General features: G+C 31.0%; 1 protein-coding gene and 1 long non-coding RNA gene across 2 annotated transcripts in view; one reads left to right on the forward strand and one right to left on the reverse strand.

The window, feature by feature from the left end:
• The first annotated feature begins 1,019 nt into the window (after positions 1 to 1,019).
• Positions 1,020 to 22,250, forward strand: part of LOC136979134 (uncharacterized) — a 28,739-nt gene continuing 7,508 nt past the window's right edge. Inside the window, exons 1-2 of the long non-coding RNA XR_010881346.1 lie at positions 1,020 to 1,109; positions 22,053 to 22,164. This is a non-coding gene — a long non-coding RNA (uncharacterized lncRNA). The remainder of the gene's footprint in view (positions 1,110 to 22,052; positions 22,165 to 22,250) is intronic.
• LOC136979128 (protein FAM98A-like) overlaps positions 4,251 to 22,250 on the reverse strand; it is a 31,540-nt gene continuing 13,540 nt past the window's right edge. Inside the window, exons 3-11 of the mRNA XM_067275055.1 lie at positions 19,420 to 19,476; positions 16,813 to 16,890; positions 15,629 to 15,702; positions 15,430 to 15,540; positions 15,147 to 15,344; positions 9,761 to 9,860; positions 5,950 to 6,032; positions 5,758 to 5,857; positions 4,251 to 5,402 (exon numbers count right to left, since the gene is read on the reverse strand). Coding sequence (XP_067131156.1) covers positions 4,765 to 5,402; positions 5,758 to 5,857; positions 5,950 to 6,032; positions 9,761 to 9,860; positions 15,147 to 15,344; positions 15,430 to 15,540; positions 15,629 to 15,702; positions 16,813 to 16,890; positions 19,420 to 19,476 — 1,439 coding nt within the window. The 3' untranslated portion in view covers positions 4,251 to 4,764. The remainder of the gene's footprint in view (positions 5,403 to 5,757; positions 5,858 to 5,949; positions 6,033 to 9,760; positions 9,861 to 15,146; positions 15,345 to 15,429; positions 15,541 to 15,628; positions 15,703 to 16,812; positions 16,891 to 19,419; positions 19,477 to 22,250) is intronic.

The following is a 22,250-nucleotide window of genomic DNA, read 5'->3' on the forward strand; positions in this document are numbered from 1 at the left end:
TTATTTTTAGACTTTTAACTGTTATAACAGTAGAATTTTAACCGAATCATTATAAAAATACTACAGCATAATATTTTAATCAGGTAAGTTATATTGATTTTAATGGAAAAAAACAACTCATATACACAGGCGTATACTTGAAATTAACGTTTTGTTATAGAAACTAAGCATTTATCATAGGAATCTATATTATATAACATGCAATTAACTGATAAATATGCAAATATCAAGAACCTTAACAGTACCAGACTTCCCATTATTTCGTTTTTATCCTACACATAGTTCTACTCTTACACTAAATGGTATCAAAACTCTATTAGAATTTAATTTATCATATTTGTTAAACAATACCATACAGTAATTATAAACAATAAGGGGGCACAATATATCAACGAGCCATGGAGGGTTTAGACGTAGGTAGTTTAGGTTGTCCACTAGGCACGCACAATATATACTTGTCGATATGAGTATCGACAATTAGGCCTGTACATTTGTGCGTGATCCTATCTAGTACAGGATTCCAACGATCGTAAGCCAGTACTAGCCCTTGCTACAGTAGTACTGTTTTCTACAATCGAGTATCGTGTGATATTGGCATTACATTATATAAAAGGGACTTCGCACAATTTAAAACCGCCATTCTTAATGAGTATTCTCGCACTTCTCTAAAGTGTCGTTGCATTGTTTCAAATCGCAAATTGTTTGCATTGTTTGAAACAATGCAAACGACAGTTTACCGATCTGAAAGATTTTACAGCCCCCTTACTGTATGCAATTCAAAATATAAATCATTTATTGTGGGGGGTCCTTTTCGTGTACTCTGGTTCAGATGCACCATACGATACATGATAAATCAGGAATATGTGGTAAACCTTTCCTTGTTGCCCTAAGCTCGTGCTTATATTTTGCCTTACGGTTAATCCAGCCACGATAAATCCAAACTGTTGAAATCTAGACCCATTAATCACTTATTTATCAAATAATAGAAAGTAATCATTTGTTTTTTTCCCTTTCAGATTTCGTTGTGACACTTCTCATATTTTGCAATTGCTCTCATTTATTTTCTACTTATCAAAATCTCCGAACTTACGTCAGCTAATTTCAAACAGGTACAATTTATTTATTTATTTATTTATTTTTAAATTCATTTCTAAGAAATATATAACCTTGCTCTTATCCAAATTTTACCTTCACCTGCAAACCACATGTAATTCTATAATTACATTAACTCCTTACACCTGTATATACTTTCCAAACACCGTATTTATTTTATTATATAAAGATTTACTTCGGGGAATATCTTTCGAAAATCGAAAATTTTCAGGAATTTTGTTTGTGTGACAATTCGCGGAAGACATGTTTACCGAAATTCGTTGATCTTCCTCTTGTTTCGAAATGATATAACGCGAGATGAGGATTAGAAAGGACATCTTTAGAGGAAGAAGAAGAAAAAAAAAGCACGTTATTACCTTGTTTGTTTGTTTAGAGTGTACTTAAAATTATCGGTAGTAACTTATGTTTTGATTTTAGCGCGAGCCAAATTTTTACCACTTCCCGAACCCAGATACGTTATGATCGGATATATTTGAAAATTTAGGTTTTTCGTGAAGAGGAGGAAGAAAAATAACTAAACTCGTGTTTAGCCAACCTTTGTTAATTTAATAAACGTTATGAAAACAAAGCAAGGGAGGTGTCGACTAATATAGTTACTGACTCACGAATTTCGCATTATTGTAAGATTACAAATGTACTTTGGCTCGAAATTCATTTGTAATCCAAAATTAATGAGAAATTCGTGAGAACAACTTCTTCGCCTCACTAAACCCAATAAACATTTGTCTGGTTTTTTTTTTCCTCGTATGCCATTGGGACTGAGATATAGACGAAGCGAAACACGTGTACTTCCACGTGTTAAAAAATTACAAAACCTATTTTTAACACACTAATTGCAGTCAAGGGAAAGAAAACCACGTGGTTACACAAAGCGATGCAACAAGAGAAACCATCGCCAGATGCAACACTTTTTTTTTAAAAAAAAAAAAAAAACTTTTTCTTAAAAGCGGGACGACTGATAGAAATTTATTATTAACGCGGTGAAAAATTAAGTTTTCTACACCGTTGTATAATAGAAAGTTTGACAAATTGTTGGAAATTATGAGTCACGAGAAAAAAAGGGTGTTCCCTTCACATGCAGCTTTCTCACAATTTTGATTCGTTTGCATGAATCTCTGCAACTGTCATGCTATTTTAATGATAATTCAATAAATAACGTGACCGACGATAGACAAAGTTATATATCAACTTTTTTTTTTAATTCAATGGAAAAAGTTTTTACACGTTAATCACTCAAATAATTCAATTATCCTTATCTTCAACGTGTTTAGATAAAGAAAAGTGGTAGTAAAAGGCATTTATATATAGGTCTAAATCAGAAAGGGGATCTTTTCTATTCTTGTTAAGTGCTTCTATAACAATACGTTTTCGTTACTTTTCCACAATTAAATAAAATCATCCCGAAGCCTCTTCAGACACGCGCTATTAAAGCACACTAAAAAAATTACACGTGTAATTCTGTAGTCTGTTCACTTATTTAAAAAAAAAATGGTACATTGACTCATTTATTCTGTCTTGTCTTTGACTTGGAAGCGATTGCAAAGTTTCAAGACTAGAAAATTTCAAATGGTTGTAATTCTTCGTGACGTTTACCGTTCGTCCTTTAAAATGTTTTCCAAAGGTCATACGTGACGTTATCGAAAGATATATTTTCTCTACGGTTTTGGAAAGTAAAACTTACACAAGTAGCGATATCTCTGGAGGGTAATCGATCCTTTTAGTCGGACTAACACCGTCTGTCGTGAAGATGACGAATCATTTCCTTCAAATGCCAAAATTTTAAGCGTTTTAAAATGGCCTTCTTCTTTTCCTCTTTTTTTTTTGATAACTGAAAGGGATCCTCGTCCAAATCACGACTTCTCATAAAGATCAATTGTCGACATGTTTCCCGGCTCCTCCCAATGTCGATGGACGTGACCTTTCTTAGGTCACTAAACCGATAACGAGATGAATGGACGATTATGATAGGACGTTAATAATTCAGAGAGGTTTTAATATAATATTCATGTATCAACCGTGCTATATTTTATTTAAAAATTGGGAGTGACCGTTTTTTCCCCCCGATTTGATATGTATAGAACGATTCGAATTTAGGTAATAATAGTAGAAACTAGTCACTAGTTCCGCTAGAAAAGTACTCCCTACGCTCCATTGGTCGGATTTAATTTTCGAAAGTTCAAATTCGAATTATGCGACGTGTAATTGGTCGAATTCGAATCCATTTTTTTTTTTCGAATTTTAAATCCGGCCAATTATACTTCGTTATTTTTTTTTTAATTTCGTTCGATTGGATATTAAATTTTAATTTTGGCAGTAATATCCAATTAGAAGACGAATTTAATACGAATTTAGAATTTCCAGTTTTTCGAAGTCCACGAGTCTTCTTCTAATTTTGTCGTTGCTATTTTTGGTTTAAAAAAGATTTTAGTGAAGACAAAATAATGCGTTTGCCGTTATTAATTTAATACATTGCAACACGAAATTAATAATGTATAGCGCGTCTATACTCATTGTATCACATTAGAAACGTAACGCTTCATATAGTACGATGATGCTAAATCCTAAAATATACATACTCCACTAACGCCATCTAGAGAGAGCAATATTCAACTTCACTAAATACCAAAAATATTTATGTATAAAGTCAAAATCTCCGAATAGCGGCCAGGACAGCGAATGTCCGTCGTTCAGAGGTTATTTTGTAAGTATTTTCGTTAAAAAAATTCCCGCAGTTTAGTGGTGGCCGTTATTGGAGGTTCAACTGTGTACTTATTAAATATTTGAACACACCGTAATTAAAACAATACAAAGATCTAGAAATTACACCTGATGCAACTATATAAAATTTATATATAAAGCGTTTGGCTTCTGTCCAGGTCATTAGAACAAGTTCTAAATCTCTAAACAGATGCATTATTGTCAATCACAATTGTTAGTTGAAGGCTATACTACTCTTAAAAATAGAAATCCACCAACTGTGTAAATTTTGTTACTGTTGAAAGGATCCAGTTACATCATTAATTGATATAATCACCTACTTGGATCCAACTTGCTTTACTACACTATATTTGGAACGGCTTTCGCGTGGTTTCAATTCTAATCTGACTGTTTCGGATGAAAACCTCAACAGGAACCAGTTGCAGATTCATGTTTTTATTTATAATATTTGGGAAGTTTCATTCATACATTGCTTAAAATACATTATAATACATTCAAACTGTCAGTTAATTATCTAACACTACAAACTTTTCAAGGTTTGCTCGCTTTAGTTAAGATTCAGACACATCTACTTGGATATAAACACTCGAAAGGTTCACGCACTTCGCACTCATGTTACGGGGAATAACTTAACAAAAGAATTCTCTTTCACGCAAAATGTATACTTTGTAAATAACTTATAACAGAACAATGCCTTTCCTTTACCTTTTTTCATAACAAGAAAACAGAATCAAACAAAGATACTTTAAAGCACTTGGTATGAAAATAGCTTTGATAATACAACTGAAACCAAATTATATATATTTATAGGCCACTGGTATATATATATATATATATATCTTATTTTGATAAGATGTTTTCAAATGGTTAAGAAATTGAATCAATTTGGAAACAATTTACAAAATTGAATTTAATGGCCTAACTCGATTGTGATCAATAGTGTCCTTGGTATTGCTGATAGTAGATGTTGGGATCGTAGACGGGATAGCCGTACTGCTGTTGCGGATGCGTCTGCACGTGATCGTATCCTCCCCTCCCTCCTCCTCGCCCTCCCCTGCCGCCCCTGTTCTGACCTCCGCGCTGGCCTTCTTTGCCACCTCTTCCCCTACCACCTTGATATTCGTTTCCTCCCCTTTGTTGATTGTCTTGATATTGATATCTTCCTTGGTTTCCGTCGTATCCTCCGCTCCTCGACTGTCCCTGATAATTATTGTAACCGTAGTTGCCTTGCCCGCCGTCGTAACCTCCGCTTCTCGACTGTCCTCCTCCGCTCCTCGATTGTCCTCCTTGGTAATTATTATAGCCGTAGTTACTTTGTCTGTTGTCGTATCCTCCGCTCCTCTGCTGTCCATCCTGATAACCGTAATTATGCTGTCCTCCGTCGTAACCACCGCTCCTTGCCTGTCCTCCTTGATAATTCTGATTATAATTACCGTGCCCACCAGAATAGCCACCTCTTCCTTGTTTGTTATCTTGCCAATTACCACTTCCTTGACGGGAGTCACCCATCTGGTTGGTATTTCCGGACCATCCTCCTCCTTGTACTCTGTTACGATCTCCGCCGGAAAATCCTGTAATGTTCAGCAATAACTGAATTATTATAGTTTAAAAAATATTTCAGTAAATTATTATTAATAGATATTCTGTATAAATTTTAATTGAAATATATTAATATAAAATGAAATATTAAATCATTAATCATTTCTTCGTGTATTCATTCCAGAATTTTAACAACACAAAGTAGAAAATAGTAGAATACAGAAATGAGTTTATGAAGGAATGTAATTAAAATATTGCTTAATATTGACAGACATTCTATAACATTACAATAAAGAATATACAAACAGATAACCAAATTTAAATAAAAGTACTTACAATACTTCCAGCAAGTATTAAAAAAAATTAAAAAAAATACACTCTACTTACCCCCACCTCCAGATTTTTGTGGATCACTTCTCTGTTGCCAGCTTGGCATTTCTGGAGGAGGTGGCTGTTGTTCTTCTGGTCTGCCACCTCTATCTGGCACCTATAAGTAAAACAATTGTAATTATTCAATTTTCTTTTACATTTTTATCAGAACATATACAAATATGCACGAAACTAATTTTATTTACTTACCGATCCAATTATGACCTTATTCACTTGACACTGCGTTCGGGCTCTCACTCCGACTCCGCTAGTTTTTTCAAACATAATTAGATCTGTGGGAAAAAAATAAAGTATTAACATTTTTCATTGGTTTACAAAAAAACCATGTATTTGTAAAATGTTGAAATACTTTATATCTTACATTATCTATAAAGATTGTTCGAATGAAATATAGGGTGGACCATATAAAACATATTGTGTCACTGGTCACCGTAGCAGGATTACAGTATACACAGAATAGTGACAAAGTTGTGTTAGCTGTTATAGGAAATCACCCTCTGCATTCAGACACATCTCAACACAGAACAAGTTTGTGTATATCTTCTGTGTAGAAAGAGAAAAGTTCTGAATGAACCATTTGCAGCTGTTTGGACTTTGCTATCAAACTGGAATCTGTAAGGTAACACTGGGGCTATAAGGCAGATACTGCAGAACTTTCCATCTGAAGCAATGTGGCATCTGCCTTACAGCACCTTGCAGCTTCCGTATTTTCGGACCTTTTAAAAGTTTCTAAAGGTCGCAGATTCTGATAGCAAAGTCCAAAGAGCTATACAACTGTAACTAAATGCAGAAAGTGATTTCCTGTAGCAGCTAATGCAACTTTGTCATTAATCTGTATATACTGTAATCCTGCTACGATGAACAGTAACACAATATATTTTATACAGTCCAGTCTACGTTTAATTTAAACAACCTTATACATAAAACTGAAAATTCAAGTGAATAAGTAGCTAGCTAATCGCAGGATACGGAAGATAAGGATACTTGAGAGAATTATGTTATTATATAAGATAAGGATAAGAAGAAAAGAAGAGAAGGAAAAAATAATGAGTAATTACTGAAATACTCTGTGCACACAAACAAACAAATTTGATTCTCAATCAATTTTTTTTAAATATTTGTACAACTAAAGTTATATTAAAGTTAAAATGAATATACATGTATATAGAAAACGTCCTGTGCAGAATATTTATTAAAGCCACAAGGAATGAGAGCCAGCAAGTAGGATGGGTGGGACACAAGCACCAACTGTTGGACAAACAGAGCTATGTGGACCAGAGCATTGTCATGGTAAAGGAACCAATCTCCACTTCTCCGTAATTCTTGTCATCTTCATTGCACAGTCTCATGCAGTTTTTTAAAACATCTAAATAAAAATACTGGTTCATTGTTTGTCATGAAGGAAGAACAAATTCTTTGTGCACAATCCAATAAATATCAAAGAAACAAATCAGCACTGACTTGATGTTTTCTGATCAATTTCAATGTGGGTCTTGGTGAATTTGAATGTTTCCATTGGCTTGATACTTGTTTCATTTCTGAGTTGTACCCATGGAACAAGACTCATCCATAGTCATGATCTTTGTAAGAAAGTTTAGGTCATTATGCAGTTTCTGCTTCAAGTTGCAGCAAACACTCATGCATTTCTGCTTCAAGTTGCAGCAAACACTCATGCATTTCTGCTCCTGTGTGAGCATTTGAGACTCAAATATGACCAACACCTGACTCATTCCCAAACCTTCTGATAAAATTTGCTGGCAGGTACTCCAAACAAATTTGTTTCTTCTGAAATTTGGTCAATGGACTTTCAACAATCTTCATTAATGGCCCATCAAACTTTTTGGTGTTTTCCTCATTTTGGCTACTCAAAGGATGGCCAGGTTATGGTAGGTCTTTAGTTGACATGATGCCATTTTTGAATTGGGAAAACCACTCAAACTTGTGATTTAATCAAAGCATCATCTTTAAAGAGTTGTCAAAGCATAGCAATGGTTTCAGCTGCAGTTCTTCTCAACAGAAAACAAAATTTCATATAAGCTTTTTGTTTCTTGTTGTCACTCATTACAATCATCACTGGATGCTGCAAGTAAAAACACACACAAAGCAACATCAAGGATGAAACACTCCACACAGCAGAATGGCACAGAAAACCCCAAGCTAACAACTCCTAGCAGCACAATCTGTAACTACAAAACAAGCACAAGCTGTGTTTAATTCTGGTTTTTTTAGAAATCCCATGATGCACATTTATACTGGGTAACCCAGAAATCATTGAACACAGCAACCATTTGCAGTGTCAACAATGTAAAATTTTCTTTATTTTTTATGCAATGGCAAATTAGGTTTTTTACTTTAATTTGGAATGGGGATTTTTTATTTTCTGGGTTTTCTTCATGTTAGTAACACCTAAATAGGGACCAGCTTAACATAAAAGTCTTCCTGGGATGCATCCCCTCAGCAGATCACTCACATGTTGCATTTCTATAACCAAATAAACCAAACTAATTGTAGTAAAATATCTGCTCTCCACCTCAAATTATTAGTGTCTTGCACCGTGTACATAATACCTTTCCTGTCAGCAGCAGTCATGCCGTCATCCATCTAACCCCTTGAAGGGGGAAATTTTTTAATTGAAATAACGAGACTTCTGGTTTGCATCAGAACTTCATATACAGTTAACTCGGGGCCTCCTAAGCTTTCCATATGTGGTCTCGGATTTCATCTATCTAACTCTGTTCTCGAGATTAAGGAAACACACAGACAGACATTCTACAGTGGGAATTTATAGGTCTACAATTTTTTCAAACTGCAGCCCAATAATAGAGGGGTTAGAAGTACAAAACGATCTAATAAACTTAACGTTTGTTGTTATTTTTTGCCCAGACAATACCTGCTAGTTATTATATATTTTATAAAAATAAAACACTATTTAAATGGTAATTTTTAGCTAATTCATATACATTTTTCTATATTTTATTACTTAATAATAATTAAAATATGCTTTGAGCAAATTGAATTTATCATCATTACTCTGTAAATTATTACAGATATATTATTAGGTTTGAATTATATAAAATATGTAAAATTGAATTTAATCAACTATTTTAAGGAAAGTACTTCTTTAAAATAATACTCTCCATTTGCTTCTTGCAGCATGCTTCTTGAATATTTCCAATTCTGTTTAAATCTCTATTGTAAACAACTTGTGCTAGCTACGCTAAGATTTTCAAATACAGTAGACGCCCATTAATCTGATACTTGATAACCTGGCATTTTCTAAAACCTGCCGATAAACTGATACTAGCATGCTGAAATTGTCCAGCATGCTAGCATTATTGTTGGAATGTCGATCGTTTTGTGCAATAATGTTAATACTTTTGCAGGTTTTTCAATCAATCTTAACACAGTACAGTCGTGCACTGGATCATCTTCATACTGATCAGCGTGTGCACAAACAGATCTAAAGCATACTGTAGTGGGCACTAATAGAAAGTGTACAGCAATACCCGCAGATCACACATAACTTAATGAATTTTTGCAAATGTTTGGTAATCTGGTATTATCGATAATCCAGCACTATTCTGATCATGTAGCTGCTGGATTAACAAACTTCTACCATGCTAAGACAATGAAAACAGTGAGCTTACATCATTGAATTTACAATCAAATTATCTGATTATAAAATAATTACATAAAAAATTAATAAATTACATTATATATGTTCTAAGAATAGGTAAAAAAAAATGACAAAAATAGAGTGAATAATAGGATTTTTCAACAGTGAAAATAATATACAGTAAAGTATTAAATATAGAAATAAATGCAGTTGTAACAAATGAATTATTTTTATCATTAACCTTTAATACACTTATTAAGGAACTCCTGAAACAAATCCAATTTGGACTACATTTGTCACAATGAAAATTTTTTATTCTCATTTCAAGAAAATTATTGAATTGAATGTTGAAATTTAAAATATTTCGTAGCAAAACTTGCTTACCTTCCCTCGCAGCTAAGACGTCGGACAGGAAGATATTCGGAATGGTAGTCAATGCCTGGCGCTTAGGAAGATATGCCTGCGTGATCTCCTGATCTTTTTTCTAAACAATACAAATTAAATAAATTTCAGCAAAATAATTTTCAAAAAATTATTAGTGTTTGATAATCTTAACAATATAGAGCAAACATTTAAATTAGAAATACGAACTAAGCAACTCTAATGTTATCAAAATTCACCTTACACAGTATAGAAAATAAAATAAAATTGTTTTTGTATAGCACAAAATAGCAATCATATTTATCATTAAAAATATTTTTAAACGCCACAATATGAATTTATAAACTTACAGTTGTTTGCTGTGGCATTATACAGTGCACAGTCTATATTTAAGAGAAGAAGCAATTGTTTTCCTTCTAACAGGGATTCCATTCTCTTTTTTCATTCAGAAAAATAAGAATTAATTACAATGAAAAACGATATTTTGGATTGTTTAGAGAATTTAAGGTGAGATATTTTAAACCTGTACAGGCTAAATTATAATTTGAAAGGTATTTTATGTGGAAGTACAGATTTGATTCAGCATTTCGTAGTGAAAAAATTGGCGACTATTGTTTGTTTTTCTTTTAAATCTTATTTATTGAATTTTGCTACTGAAATGTAAACAATATAAACTGAAAGCAATATTAAACGATGTGTGGCAGATAAACATCATTTTCTGTTACCAGAATAAGGCTCACATGCTCATGTTGATAATTATGTCTAAAACATGTTAAAATAACTCAAGAAAGCCAGAATTAAGGCCAGTTCTTAGTCCACTTGAGTAATTGAGTGTAAAGCTTTACTCGCTCAGCTCAAGAAAAAGTCTAAACAAACAAATTGCAAGGAAAGCCAATTAACTCCGTATGAATTAATGACAATTTAATGGAATTGGATTGAACTGATGGAATAAAGCAATGTCACATTTGGATAATTTGCCAAGGGGGTACCTCTCAGGAGGACTTTCTATGAGAAACTGGCTCTTGTTTAGGTATTAGACAAATGAAGAAAACCCAGAAAACTCCACATGGCCAGCTGTTGATGAACCCACCACCAACTATTAGCGTTCAGTAGTTTTATCCACTTGGCCACTGATGAACTAAAAATCTGGGACAAAATTTTGCCTCCATCATTTAATTTTTATTAGAATTTTACAATAATCTGATGCCAGCGAATCTTTTAATCAATTTACATATTTGTGAGTAAATAAACATATCTAAAGAACAGTCATATTTGCTAATGTTAATTGTATCACTATGGTTACAAATGATCACTTGTAACTTCAAAAGTATTTTTTGCAATGTAACAAAATTACCTTTCTAATATTTAGTCTTCAAATTGTGGTATTTTTACCAGGTAAAATATTCTATATTTTTTAGATTATTCTTGTTAATTTATGTTTGAAGATCTAAAATTACATAAAAAATAAAAGGAACATGGCCGGTGTTATTTACATTTAATAAATAAAAATATAAATACAACTTTTTCATACAGGTAAACACCTTGCTTTAGTGCTTCTTTTTTGCCGTTACACCATCAATCCTTAAAATTCACAAAGTTACAAATTTTTATTTATTAAATCTAAAATTAAGTATTCAGTTTTCAAAAATAGAGGACAACACAAACTGATTTCCAAAAAGAATGCACACTATCTAATTGAATTGCATTATGTAAATGAGTATATTAATGCACACAAATAAAAATAATAATAACAATAATATATTTGCACATGAATACATTTTATATAAATTGAATGCATGAATATAAATTATTACGGACACTCTTATAAAGCACAATCATTGAGGTGGAGCATTAGCAAAGCCACTTCAAACAGAATTGTGTTCGTTCTCAAAATTTGATAAACCAATCTTGATTAAACCTTGCCATTTTCCATTAATTGTACGAGGAATCAAAAATGTAATAAAAAATGGAGGTCCATAACTATTTTCAAGATATGGTGGAGTCAAAGTGACAATGTCTTTGTTCATTGATGTGATTGTGTGCACCTAATAAAATTTGGGGACAAAAACAAACAAACAAACAAAAAAAAAGCAGCATTGTACATACTAACGGAAAATGGTTGCCCAAAAATGAACAAAACACAAAAACAAAGCAATCGACGCCAAGAAAACATAAGGATCTTCTGTGCCCATCAGGTGTAAGGTCACCTCTCAATGTCCAGCAACCATTTTCTTCTAATCACATTCTAACACAAACACATACACCCATGTCCTTACACACATATTCAAACATGTCAGTGCTAGGGTTAGATGGAGTAAAAGATAATTTATATGTACTAATACTAATTAAAAAATGTTTAATTACAAGAACTCAATTCTATCACAATATGATAAAGTCAAATGGTGTCCCTAATAACAATTACATATTTTTTTTTTTTTTTTATTGGCACAAGAATCTATTAAGTTGAATGTATCAGGTGTGAGTAATAAGATAAATAAAAAAAGACAGAGTATGAAGATAAAATGAACAAATGAATGGCAAACAAGGTACAAATAAATATACAGTATGCCCTGTATTTCTCTTATTTATGCCCCCAACTGTTACTAAAACAATATGTAACAAATATAAATTGATGTAAGGAAAAATATGCTGTTTATTTAACAAAATAAAAAAAGTTGACTTTATATGTGAAATATTATCAGCTTGTAGTTTGTTGGCAAATGTAAGTAAAAAAAAAAAAAAAACACATTTTTGCTGTTGATTTTTGTTTATGATATAATTAACAACAATAAAACAATTCTTCTGTAGCAGAAATAGCACTAAAATCATTCCTTGTATAATTGATTTAACTAAATTTCCAACTTCTAAGAGACAAAAAAAGAAACATTATAACAATATAAATGAATTAAGTTATTTCATTAAATGAGACTCCAAATGCCTTTTAATTGTTTTAATATGTAATTAACATCATTTTCTTGAGAGCATGATAAAAAAACCATTAATAATTTAAATAAATAAAGTAGCAAGACAAGTGACGTTTTACAATGTTACAAAATATTTACTTCTAATTTAAAAAGTAAATAAATAAATAGATAAAGAAAGCAGATTTTAAGTTAACATAAATAGGTTTATTTATTTACTCTAGATGTAAGGATTCGCCTAAGAATGTCATTCAACCTTTTGGCACTGATCATCATAACCTAATGGAAACTGTTCAAACATTTGTTTCCAATTCTCTGTGTGTCTTATTTAACTCTTTTCGTCTATCCGACTGCCATTCCAAGATTTACGCTTCTATTTTGTGAAACAGTATTCTAAATAAATCCTATCGGGAGCATGCATCTTTGCAAAATTCTCAAACAATACAAGATATACATTCCAAAAAATTTTGTTAATAATAAAATAACAAAGCTTATAATTCTAACGTGAATAATACAGTCAAACCTGTTTTTATGCGCTCTTTTTATGTGCGATTTTTATTTGTGCGATTTTTTTAATGCGAATTTTTAATTTATGCGGTTTTTTTTGTGCGATTTTTTATTTGTGCGGTATAGTTGGCGACTAGTCTCGTGCGATTCGTCATGTCTCACGTTGACTTATTATAGCTAAATAAACTTATTATAGCATAAATGCACTTATTATAGTAATATTATTGCATGAATATGCGAAAAATGAAATAATTTACTTTTTAAGTCAACAAAACACCACCTGGACAAAAATATGTAAAACAGACGATAGACCAGACGATGCAGTCAAGTGCTGACATCTGTTGTCAATAAATTCTATTTCGTACGGTTTTGAGTTATTTTCTACGTGAGACTTTTTTTATGCGTTCCCTATTCACCGCATAAAAAAAATATATTTTTAATTGTGTTGCGAAAACTATTTTTTACAGCCATTCGTGAAGTTTCGTGCGATTTCTTTTTATGCGTTTTTTTTAATGCGGTCCCTATCCCCCGCATAAAAACAGGTTTGACTGTATTTTATAGAAAAGACTTTAAATTTTTAAATTAAACTTTTCTTTAACTTTATCCGCAGAAGCATTTAAGCATGCTTTTTTTCGTGTCTGTTTTGGGTTTGGCCGAACTCGCAAACAGAACGGCTGAATTTCGAGAGACGAGGCCTAACATGGATCTAGGTCGAGTGATCTGAAAATTTCTGAAAATCCACCAAACCAAACCAAAAAACTGGTTTAGTGTAGACAGACAGAAAGACTGGCTCGGAGTGGCAGACTGATACTTTTACTGTCTCCGTCATTCAGCTGTCGTTCTAAATTTATTTGATAAAGCTGAGACACTTGTAATTTCTAATCAACTTTTTATTTCAAATTATTCTATAAATACAACAGCATGTACTCTTTTAAATTTAATAATTTAGATAAAATATAATACTACTACCCGTTAATCCAAATTAGTTACTTTTTGGGTTAGTTTCAGGATAAAAGTTTTAATTTATTAAATTGACTCAAAGAATGTTCTGACAGATAAATGTAAACGATAGATAACTATTGTCGTCGTAATTTTGCCAACTATGTTTATTTCCATTTTAATATTGGTATTTAATAAGTGATATTGGAACCTGAAGATGTAGGAACATACGAGACATTTTCTGATCAGATACATTTATGACAGAAAAACACATTTCAATCACTTTTCTGTTTCGTTTTTCTGAACAGCGATACATTAGATGACAAATCAAAATGCACAATGCCACCTAGCATCATCACTAGAAACACTATGTCCTCGTTTCTGCCAAACTGAATTACATTCCCAGTGACATTTTGACGACATTTGCAAATGATCACTCTGATTGGCTTGTATTGCAGAACTGGAGGTAGAAACGAAGCAGTTTAAACTCTGTTTTCAACCTTCTTTCAGTTGTAAATAATTTACTTTTTCTGTTATTAAGTGCATGTTTCTGTTCAGAAACTTACTCTTACATACCTTAACTTCGGCAAATTGCACACTTTGTAAAGAAAAAGTATTAAATTTCAGAAATTGTTGTAAAAGCATATATATACACTCCAAAAAAAATTTGATTTATCATTAAGATTATGATGTTATAGTTGCTATTTTATTCAAGAAATTAACATTAGTTAAAAATTTTAATAAATTTAATGAATTAATTTGCAAAAATATCAAAATACCATTTATGTATACAGAATTAAATTGTCTATTTGCATAGCTAATGGCAATTTTAAGTTTCTGGATTTTTTTGAAATCTTAGAAAAATGTTTGATTGTGTGAATGGTATTAAAAAGCAATAATTTAAAAACGCTATAAATTAAAAAAATTAATAATAGTTTATTTTTACATCTGTAATGCAATTTAAATCGTTAAATAGTTTATTTGATATCTGAAGTATGAAAAAATAACTTAAAAACAGATACCTTTAATCTTTCTCCCCATTTGAAAGACTGAATAGTCACATCTAAACGTTTCAACAACATCTCTCTCCTAAGAAAATATTCCTTTTTCATTGCATCTTGGATATTCGCTAGAACCAACCACTGCTTATCGGATAACTTTCCGGTGAATAGCGGTTTGCCAAGACTGTTGGGAGGAAGCTTGGCAATAATTTCTTTGATCTGGAGGGAGAGAAATTGTTTAATCCGAAAATTTAATTGACTTTCAAAAACTGCAATTTCCTTCTAAAATTAACTTACTACTTACTTTATTTTCTACCTTATCAAATAACTGTTTGGCAGTTATATTTGGCGGTGGTTTGGTGAATTTCAGTGCAATGATCATTCCTTTCAGGTCAGCCGCAGTAGGAGATTCTTCCTTAAAATTGGAATTGTTTAAATTTTGGTAAGAGTTTGAATAGAGCAATTCAGACATTACAAAATTTTATCAAATCTGATAAAATTACCATTTCAACTTGCAGCTTGCTTGGTTTGTCAACTGCTATCATTCTAGCTGCTTCTAATTCAGTTGACAAAAAATCTAGCATACAAAAAAGTTCAGTATTAGTAATGAGTTTTATTACATACAAATCAGTAGTGACCACCCTTTCTTTGCAGTGTGTCATGATCAAAACCAAAAAATAAATATAAATACATCTACATACACACACACACAGTGTTCCATAAGTCTAGAATCATGAAAATTGTTGATTTTTGTTTATTCTTTTACAGTTGAAGCATGTTATTGAGTGAGGAGGAAGAATGAATTCAAGTTATTATGATAGCATGCAGTCAATGAAGTTATCAAACAGTTTAGCAGGTTGCATTCAAACTTCCCATCAATCAGACACGATGGTGGATGCAACCCGTCACTTTTCAGTGACTTCTCTCTGAATAGATGATCCTCAACATCAAAATAACTTGAATTCATTCTTCCTTAGTGTTATGCTTTAACTGTAAAGGAACAAACAAAAATCAAATAAATTATGATTCCAGACTTATAAAGACATTGTATATAGACCAAATTTACAACAGCAACAAAATATTGGATTGAAAACTTTGGATAATCAATTGTATGAATAAATTTCCTATATCTCAGTTAAATATCAGGTTTAACTAGATAAATTTTTCCTCTCCGGTCTTTTTCACTTCTATGGCTCTGGTGAAACATCTCACTTGTGAGTATACAGAACTTCACTGAGGCCAACTTACTCATCCGAATTCGCTTTTTCTGAGCCTTTGATAATGTCTTTAGAATATGAAATGAACACAAAATTCTGTTGTTTATAGATGCACATTTTATGCAAGTTTAAATTACTGAACATCACGAATATTTTTTCATATAAGCAATTTTTTTCTACTCCTTGAAAATCTGATGCTTGAAATTCAGTAGAACATATAAAATCTTTTAAATTCTCTTTTATTTAAATTCTTGAAATATTTTAGTCAAATATCTAAAAAACAGCATACCAATGTAAAGAAATTTATCAGTAGTTTTAGAAATAAATAAATATGTAGACAAGGTTTTGTTTAAATGTCATCAGCTTTAATTTGATCACTATTTCATTGCTAAATATGTTGTAAAATTATGTATTTCCACTATTTATTGGCAAAGTTTAAAAATAAAAAATAAAACTGTTCAATTACTTACCAAGTAAAGCCAATCGTCGGTCTTTTGATCCTAATCTTTGACTAATATTTCCTTGCATCAAACTTTGATATGGACAATCTACATTAAATATAACAAAAATATGTATGAATTTGTTTAAAGCAGACTGCAATATCTAAAAAAAATGAAAAACTTTCCATAAGTACCACCTGAAACAAGCAGAATGACAGTAATATTTAGAAAATTAAAAAGCTACATGTGGAATTAAGTTGCCTTAATTCAAGCAAGCAATATAAAAATTTCACAAATATTGTGAAATAAATAGCTGTTTTAAAATCAGTAGTTAAAAACTTTTAAATTAACTTATTATACTTTAATCAAATTAATTAAATATGTAATTATTTGTAACTACAGCAGAAACTTGATTATCTGAATGTGATGGGACCAGGGATCTTTCAGATAATCCAGAAACTCTGTGGTTTTTGTGTTTTGGATATATCAAGCACTGTGCATTTAAGGTTTCATGAACTATAAATATTGTAACACAATTACTGTATTTAAAGGTAAATTAATTTACTCAAAATCTAATATAATGTTATGTATGTATGGCATAGTTTCAAGGCACTACAATCAACAGATGACATAGTGATTTCCAATTATGTGGAGAATTCAGTCTGTACAATGCCACAATTGCTTTTATTTATTTATTCTAAAGTATTTTAATTATATTTATATTAAGTATTTTAGATAAAATTTCTACTGTATTTCCAAGCATTTATCATCATTGCCCTTCACTTCAAAGTTTTCTTTAAAAAATTTTACCTTGTTTTTATATTTATTTTCTTATAAAAATGAATAAGAATATTTCAAATAATTTGCACAATTTTAAAGTTTCTTTTTAAAAAAAGATTGTTTTTTAACATTATGTAAGTTCATTTATTATTTGCAATGTGATCATCTTAGGCTATCTAGCAGAGTCCCAGAAAGTGTGTCCATTGTCTTACATCCCCAGTTTAAGTCTGCCCAAGATATCATGTAAATACAAGATATTGTACAGGACCTTAACCAGCATACTATTACTCATTCCCAGTTTTAGCCTTCTTCGGGATCACAGAAAATGGATTATACAATATTCCATTTTCTGTGATCCTGAAGAAGGCCTTAAGCATTAGAATAAATAAATGGTATGCTGATTAAGGTTCTGTGTAATATCTTGTAGAGATAGCCCTCGGTTTATGCTGGCTCAATTTACGCCAATTCACAATAACGCCACTGCACAATTTGCCGTTTTACGGTGTAGTTCCCCGATTTTCCTTATCCCGTATCAGTTCATTCAGGAAAACACCTTACGACACAGTAGCACTTCCGGCGTTCACAAACTATCGTTAGTGAGACAAAACCAACTTCAATTTTCCCACCCAAACTGACCTTATATATGCGCTATGGTGGCCGGCAGATGACCAATCAGCATCTCCGCTCGTCTGTAGCTCTATGTTCGGTTAGCATATCATTTCAACTATGGAAAGTTTGACGGATGAACTTTGTGAGTTAGACAACGATTGGGAGCGAAGTGCAAATGTAAAAAGGAGCATCATCGCATCCATTCGACCATACTCCGAAATTCTTAATGAAAGAAAACAAAAATCTAAACAATTAAAAATGGATACTTGTACTTTTTTCCAAAAAATGTAAGAGATTCGAAACTTTGAAATATCATTTGTTTTTCTTAAGATTTTTTAATAAAAACATTTCACTTTATTTTATCATAAAATACATTTAAAAAAATTAAATTTATAATATATGTATTTTGTATTATATTGTATTAATAAACAAAATTATTTGCTTGTTTTTCATTTATGTAGAACCTAACTCTATACCTCACTGTAAATATGGGTTCATTTTACGCCAGTTCGATTTGCACCAGCTTTTGTAGGAACGAAACTGCGGCATAAACCGAGGGCTACCTGTATTCAGAAATATATAATTTTAGAACTAGATCCTATTGTGAAGAAACTGTAATTAACCCAATTGGAAAGTAGTATTTTTAATTTTCAGCAATGTAGAAGTTGCCAATGAGAACTATTGCATAATGGTAATGCAATGGCAACAATTTTTTCAATTAAAAAAAACAATACATATTTACACACTGTTTTTTATTTTTACTTGTAACATGCTTGTGTCTACAAATATAAAACCTAAAACAAGCAAAAAATTATTACTTCTGCATGTATCTTAGTAAACATAATCAAGATATTTACAGAAAGAATGTATTTATTTAATCTGTTCTTTGAACAGTTTATAAAGTCTAAGAATTTTATAACAAGGCAAATTTCAGCAAAAATGCTATTGATTATTTAAACTATATTACAGTCTACTGTCAAAAGTTTTCAAGCGCATCTGTTTCTAATGTGCATAAAGTTCATTAAATTTTACATTACAACTATCTATGCCTTAATGTAAATATATACAATAATATTTTGTCTTTACTATGAAATAATTATCACCTTTGTATTTTTGTTACTTTATATTTTAGAAATGAGAAATTGAGAAAAAATTGAAAGCTATTAATCAGGAAATTGTTTATTCTCAATTAAAGAATAAGATATATAATATTAAACATTTTCAATCGTAGAAAATAAATCTACTTACTCATTTCTTTCAAAAAAGAACTTAATTCCAAAAGAAATGAACTTGATTCATCAGGATCTAATAAAAAAAAAATATAAATAAATAATGGGATTATAACTTTTTAAATTACACTTAATTATAATAAATTAATAAGTAATCTTTAATATAATAAAGACCATAAGAATTAGCTAAATTGTAATTTGTAACAGAGATGCAGAATATTTCCAATTGCACTAATGAAATTTGTGGTATAAAAATATTATGACAATAGCTGCAAAAAACTGAAAGCATCATGGCTACACCTATAGACATTCATTTGAGAAATTATCTTGTGTTCTAAAAATGAAATAGGAATATTGTTTATTTTGTTTATAATTAATTTGGTCACTTTTTACATCACTGTCTACTTACACTGTTATGTGCTTGTAGTAAGAATGAGTTGGTCTTGATTAATAAACTAGTTTTGACTTTTATGAAAAAGCAAAACTGAAAGAGCTTTAAAAAGAACAAACGGAAAATCTCTTTTTATTTCAAAATGCTTTTTGACACTATTTAATAAATAAAATTTCATTTAGGCTTGAATTAGAACAAAATATTCGCTTCTTTCCTTGTGCAGGAAATTTGAAAATTAATAAACTAATTTAAAAAGTTTTTCTGTCTCAATTAAATAGCTAAATAGAAGTTTTATCATCATTAAGTTTTTATAAATATTATTTTTCATATTTTTTCATAGATTTATTATAAAATAAAAATTTCAATGTCAAAATATATTTTAAAGCATAAAATTACAGTTATGTTTTCAAAAAAAGTAGTAATAGTAGTAGTAATAACAATAATAATATAAATGCAAAACACACAGTTAAAGCAATAAACACATATGTCATTCCAGTACTCACACACACATTCTTTTGGAGTTATACATTGGACTCACACAAATCTTGAGCACTCCAAAGGAAAACAAGAACAACACTTACTAAAAATAAACAACATCACCCTAAATCCACCACAGAAAGATTAACTCTTCCACGTAAAGATGGTGGATGAGGCCTGATTGACATAGTTAACTTTCACTCAAACAAATATGAACACTGCAAGAGTTTTTCTACAAAAAGCAAGAAACATCAGTTACATAAAACAGTAACTCTAGCAGACTCGAATAACACACCATTAAATTTACACTCACAACATATGGACACAACACAACATATAAAAAGCATAGACACCGTTAAGCAATCGTGGGCTGAAAAGGCACTCCATGGCAGGCATCCTTACGACCTGGCCCAGGATTTCGTTGACAAAACTGCGTCAAACAGCTGGTTAGCTTGGAAATGTCTCTTTGGGAAGATGGAAGGATACATGATTGCCATTCAGGATCAGGTCATAAATACTAAAAACTACAGAAAACACATACTCAAAGATGCAACACTCACAAATGACACATGCAGAAAATGTCACGTCATGCCAGAAACTATACAACATATCACTTCCGGTTGCAAGCTCTTGGCACAGACAGATAATTTACATAGATATAATCAAGTAGCAAATATAATACATCAAGAGCTTGCAAAGAAACACAAATTATTAGACATCCTTGAACCATACTATAAATACATTCCATAGACAGTATTAAATAACAAAACACACAAAATGTACTATGACAGAGCCATAATCACAGATAAAACAATTTACCACAACAGACCAGACATCACACTCATTGACAAACACAATAAAATCACATACATTATAGACATATCTGTTTCAAACACTCACAATGTATACAAAACACATGCACTGAAAAAATTAGCAAGTACACAGAACTCGCCCAGGAAATAAGGCATCTGTGGAGGATGGATAGGGTGCTTATTGTACCTGTTGTTCTCTCCTCTACAGGTGTGATTTCACACACAGTACACAAAAGCCTGAGAACATTACAATTGAATAGAAATGCATACATCACACTTCAGAATGCTACTATATTGAATACATGTCATATTGTGAGGAAATTCCTGAATACAGACACACACGCTGATACACTTTAATTTTTGTTTTGATTACTATGTCTTGACTTTGGTCTGGCATAGTACACAGCCACCAGTGTTAACCAAGTAATCTCACTTAACCCCTAATAATAATGAAAAAGTAAATCAAAAACGCTAAAAAAGTTTATCTTTTTGCAAAAAGTTGTTGCATTTCTTAAATAAATTTTCAGAAAAAAAAAATTGTATGACTGTTGCATCTCATTATCATAAGGAAATTTTGCATTTTTGGGTGTCAAGAACTCCATTAATTAGCATCCCAAGCTAAAAAAAGTCATTTGTGATGTTACATTGGTGATGACTGCAATTTTATTTCTATTATTCAATGTATTTCAAGTTTATAATTGTATCATATATAAATATAAACTCGATGTAATACATTGTTAGCCTATGATGACGGCTTATGCTTATATTAAAGCATTATTTTAATTTAAAAGATTTTTATTTTAATTTATCAGACGATTCATATTCTTATGCTTGTAAACTTCAGAATATTTTTATTTTTATTATTTAATATTTTTCAAAATAGTGAAAGCTAGACTTTTAGACATTATTAATAGTTTGTAAGTTTCTATCTTTAATTTAAATAAATACTGGTAATGAAATAAATTTTTCCAGGTTATTCTAAAACCAACAACAGAAGTCAAAGATACATGACAAGATCATAAAAGTCTTATCATATTAGCATATTTTATCTATGAGAGTATAAGAATTATACAAATAAACAGAGGTATGTATACAATAATCTCATAATCATGTACATAATCTTGTAAATGTTAAGTATATTTGTAATATTTGTAAAAGAAAATAGAATAG

This window comes from Centruroides vittatus, unplaced genomic scaffold (assembly GCF_030686945.1).
Source record: "Centruroides vittatus isolate TY-2023 unplaced genomic scaffold, ASM3068694v2 contig_579, whole genome shotgun sequence".
Classification (NCBI taxonomy): Eukaryota; Metazoa; Arthropoda; class Arachnida; order Scorpiones; family Buthidae; genus Centruroides; species Centruroides vittatus.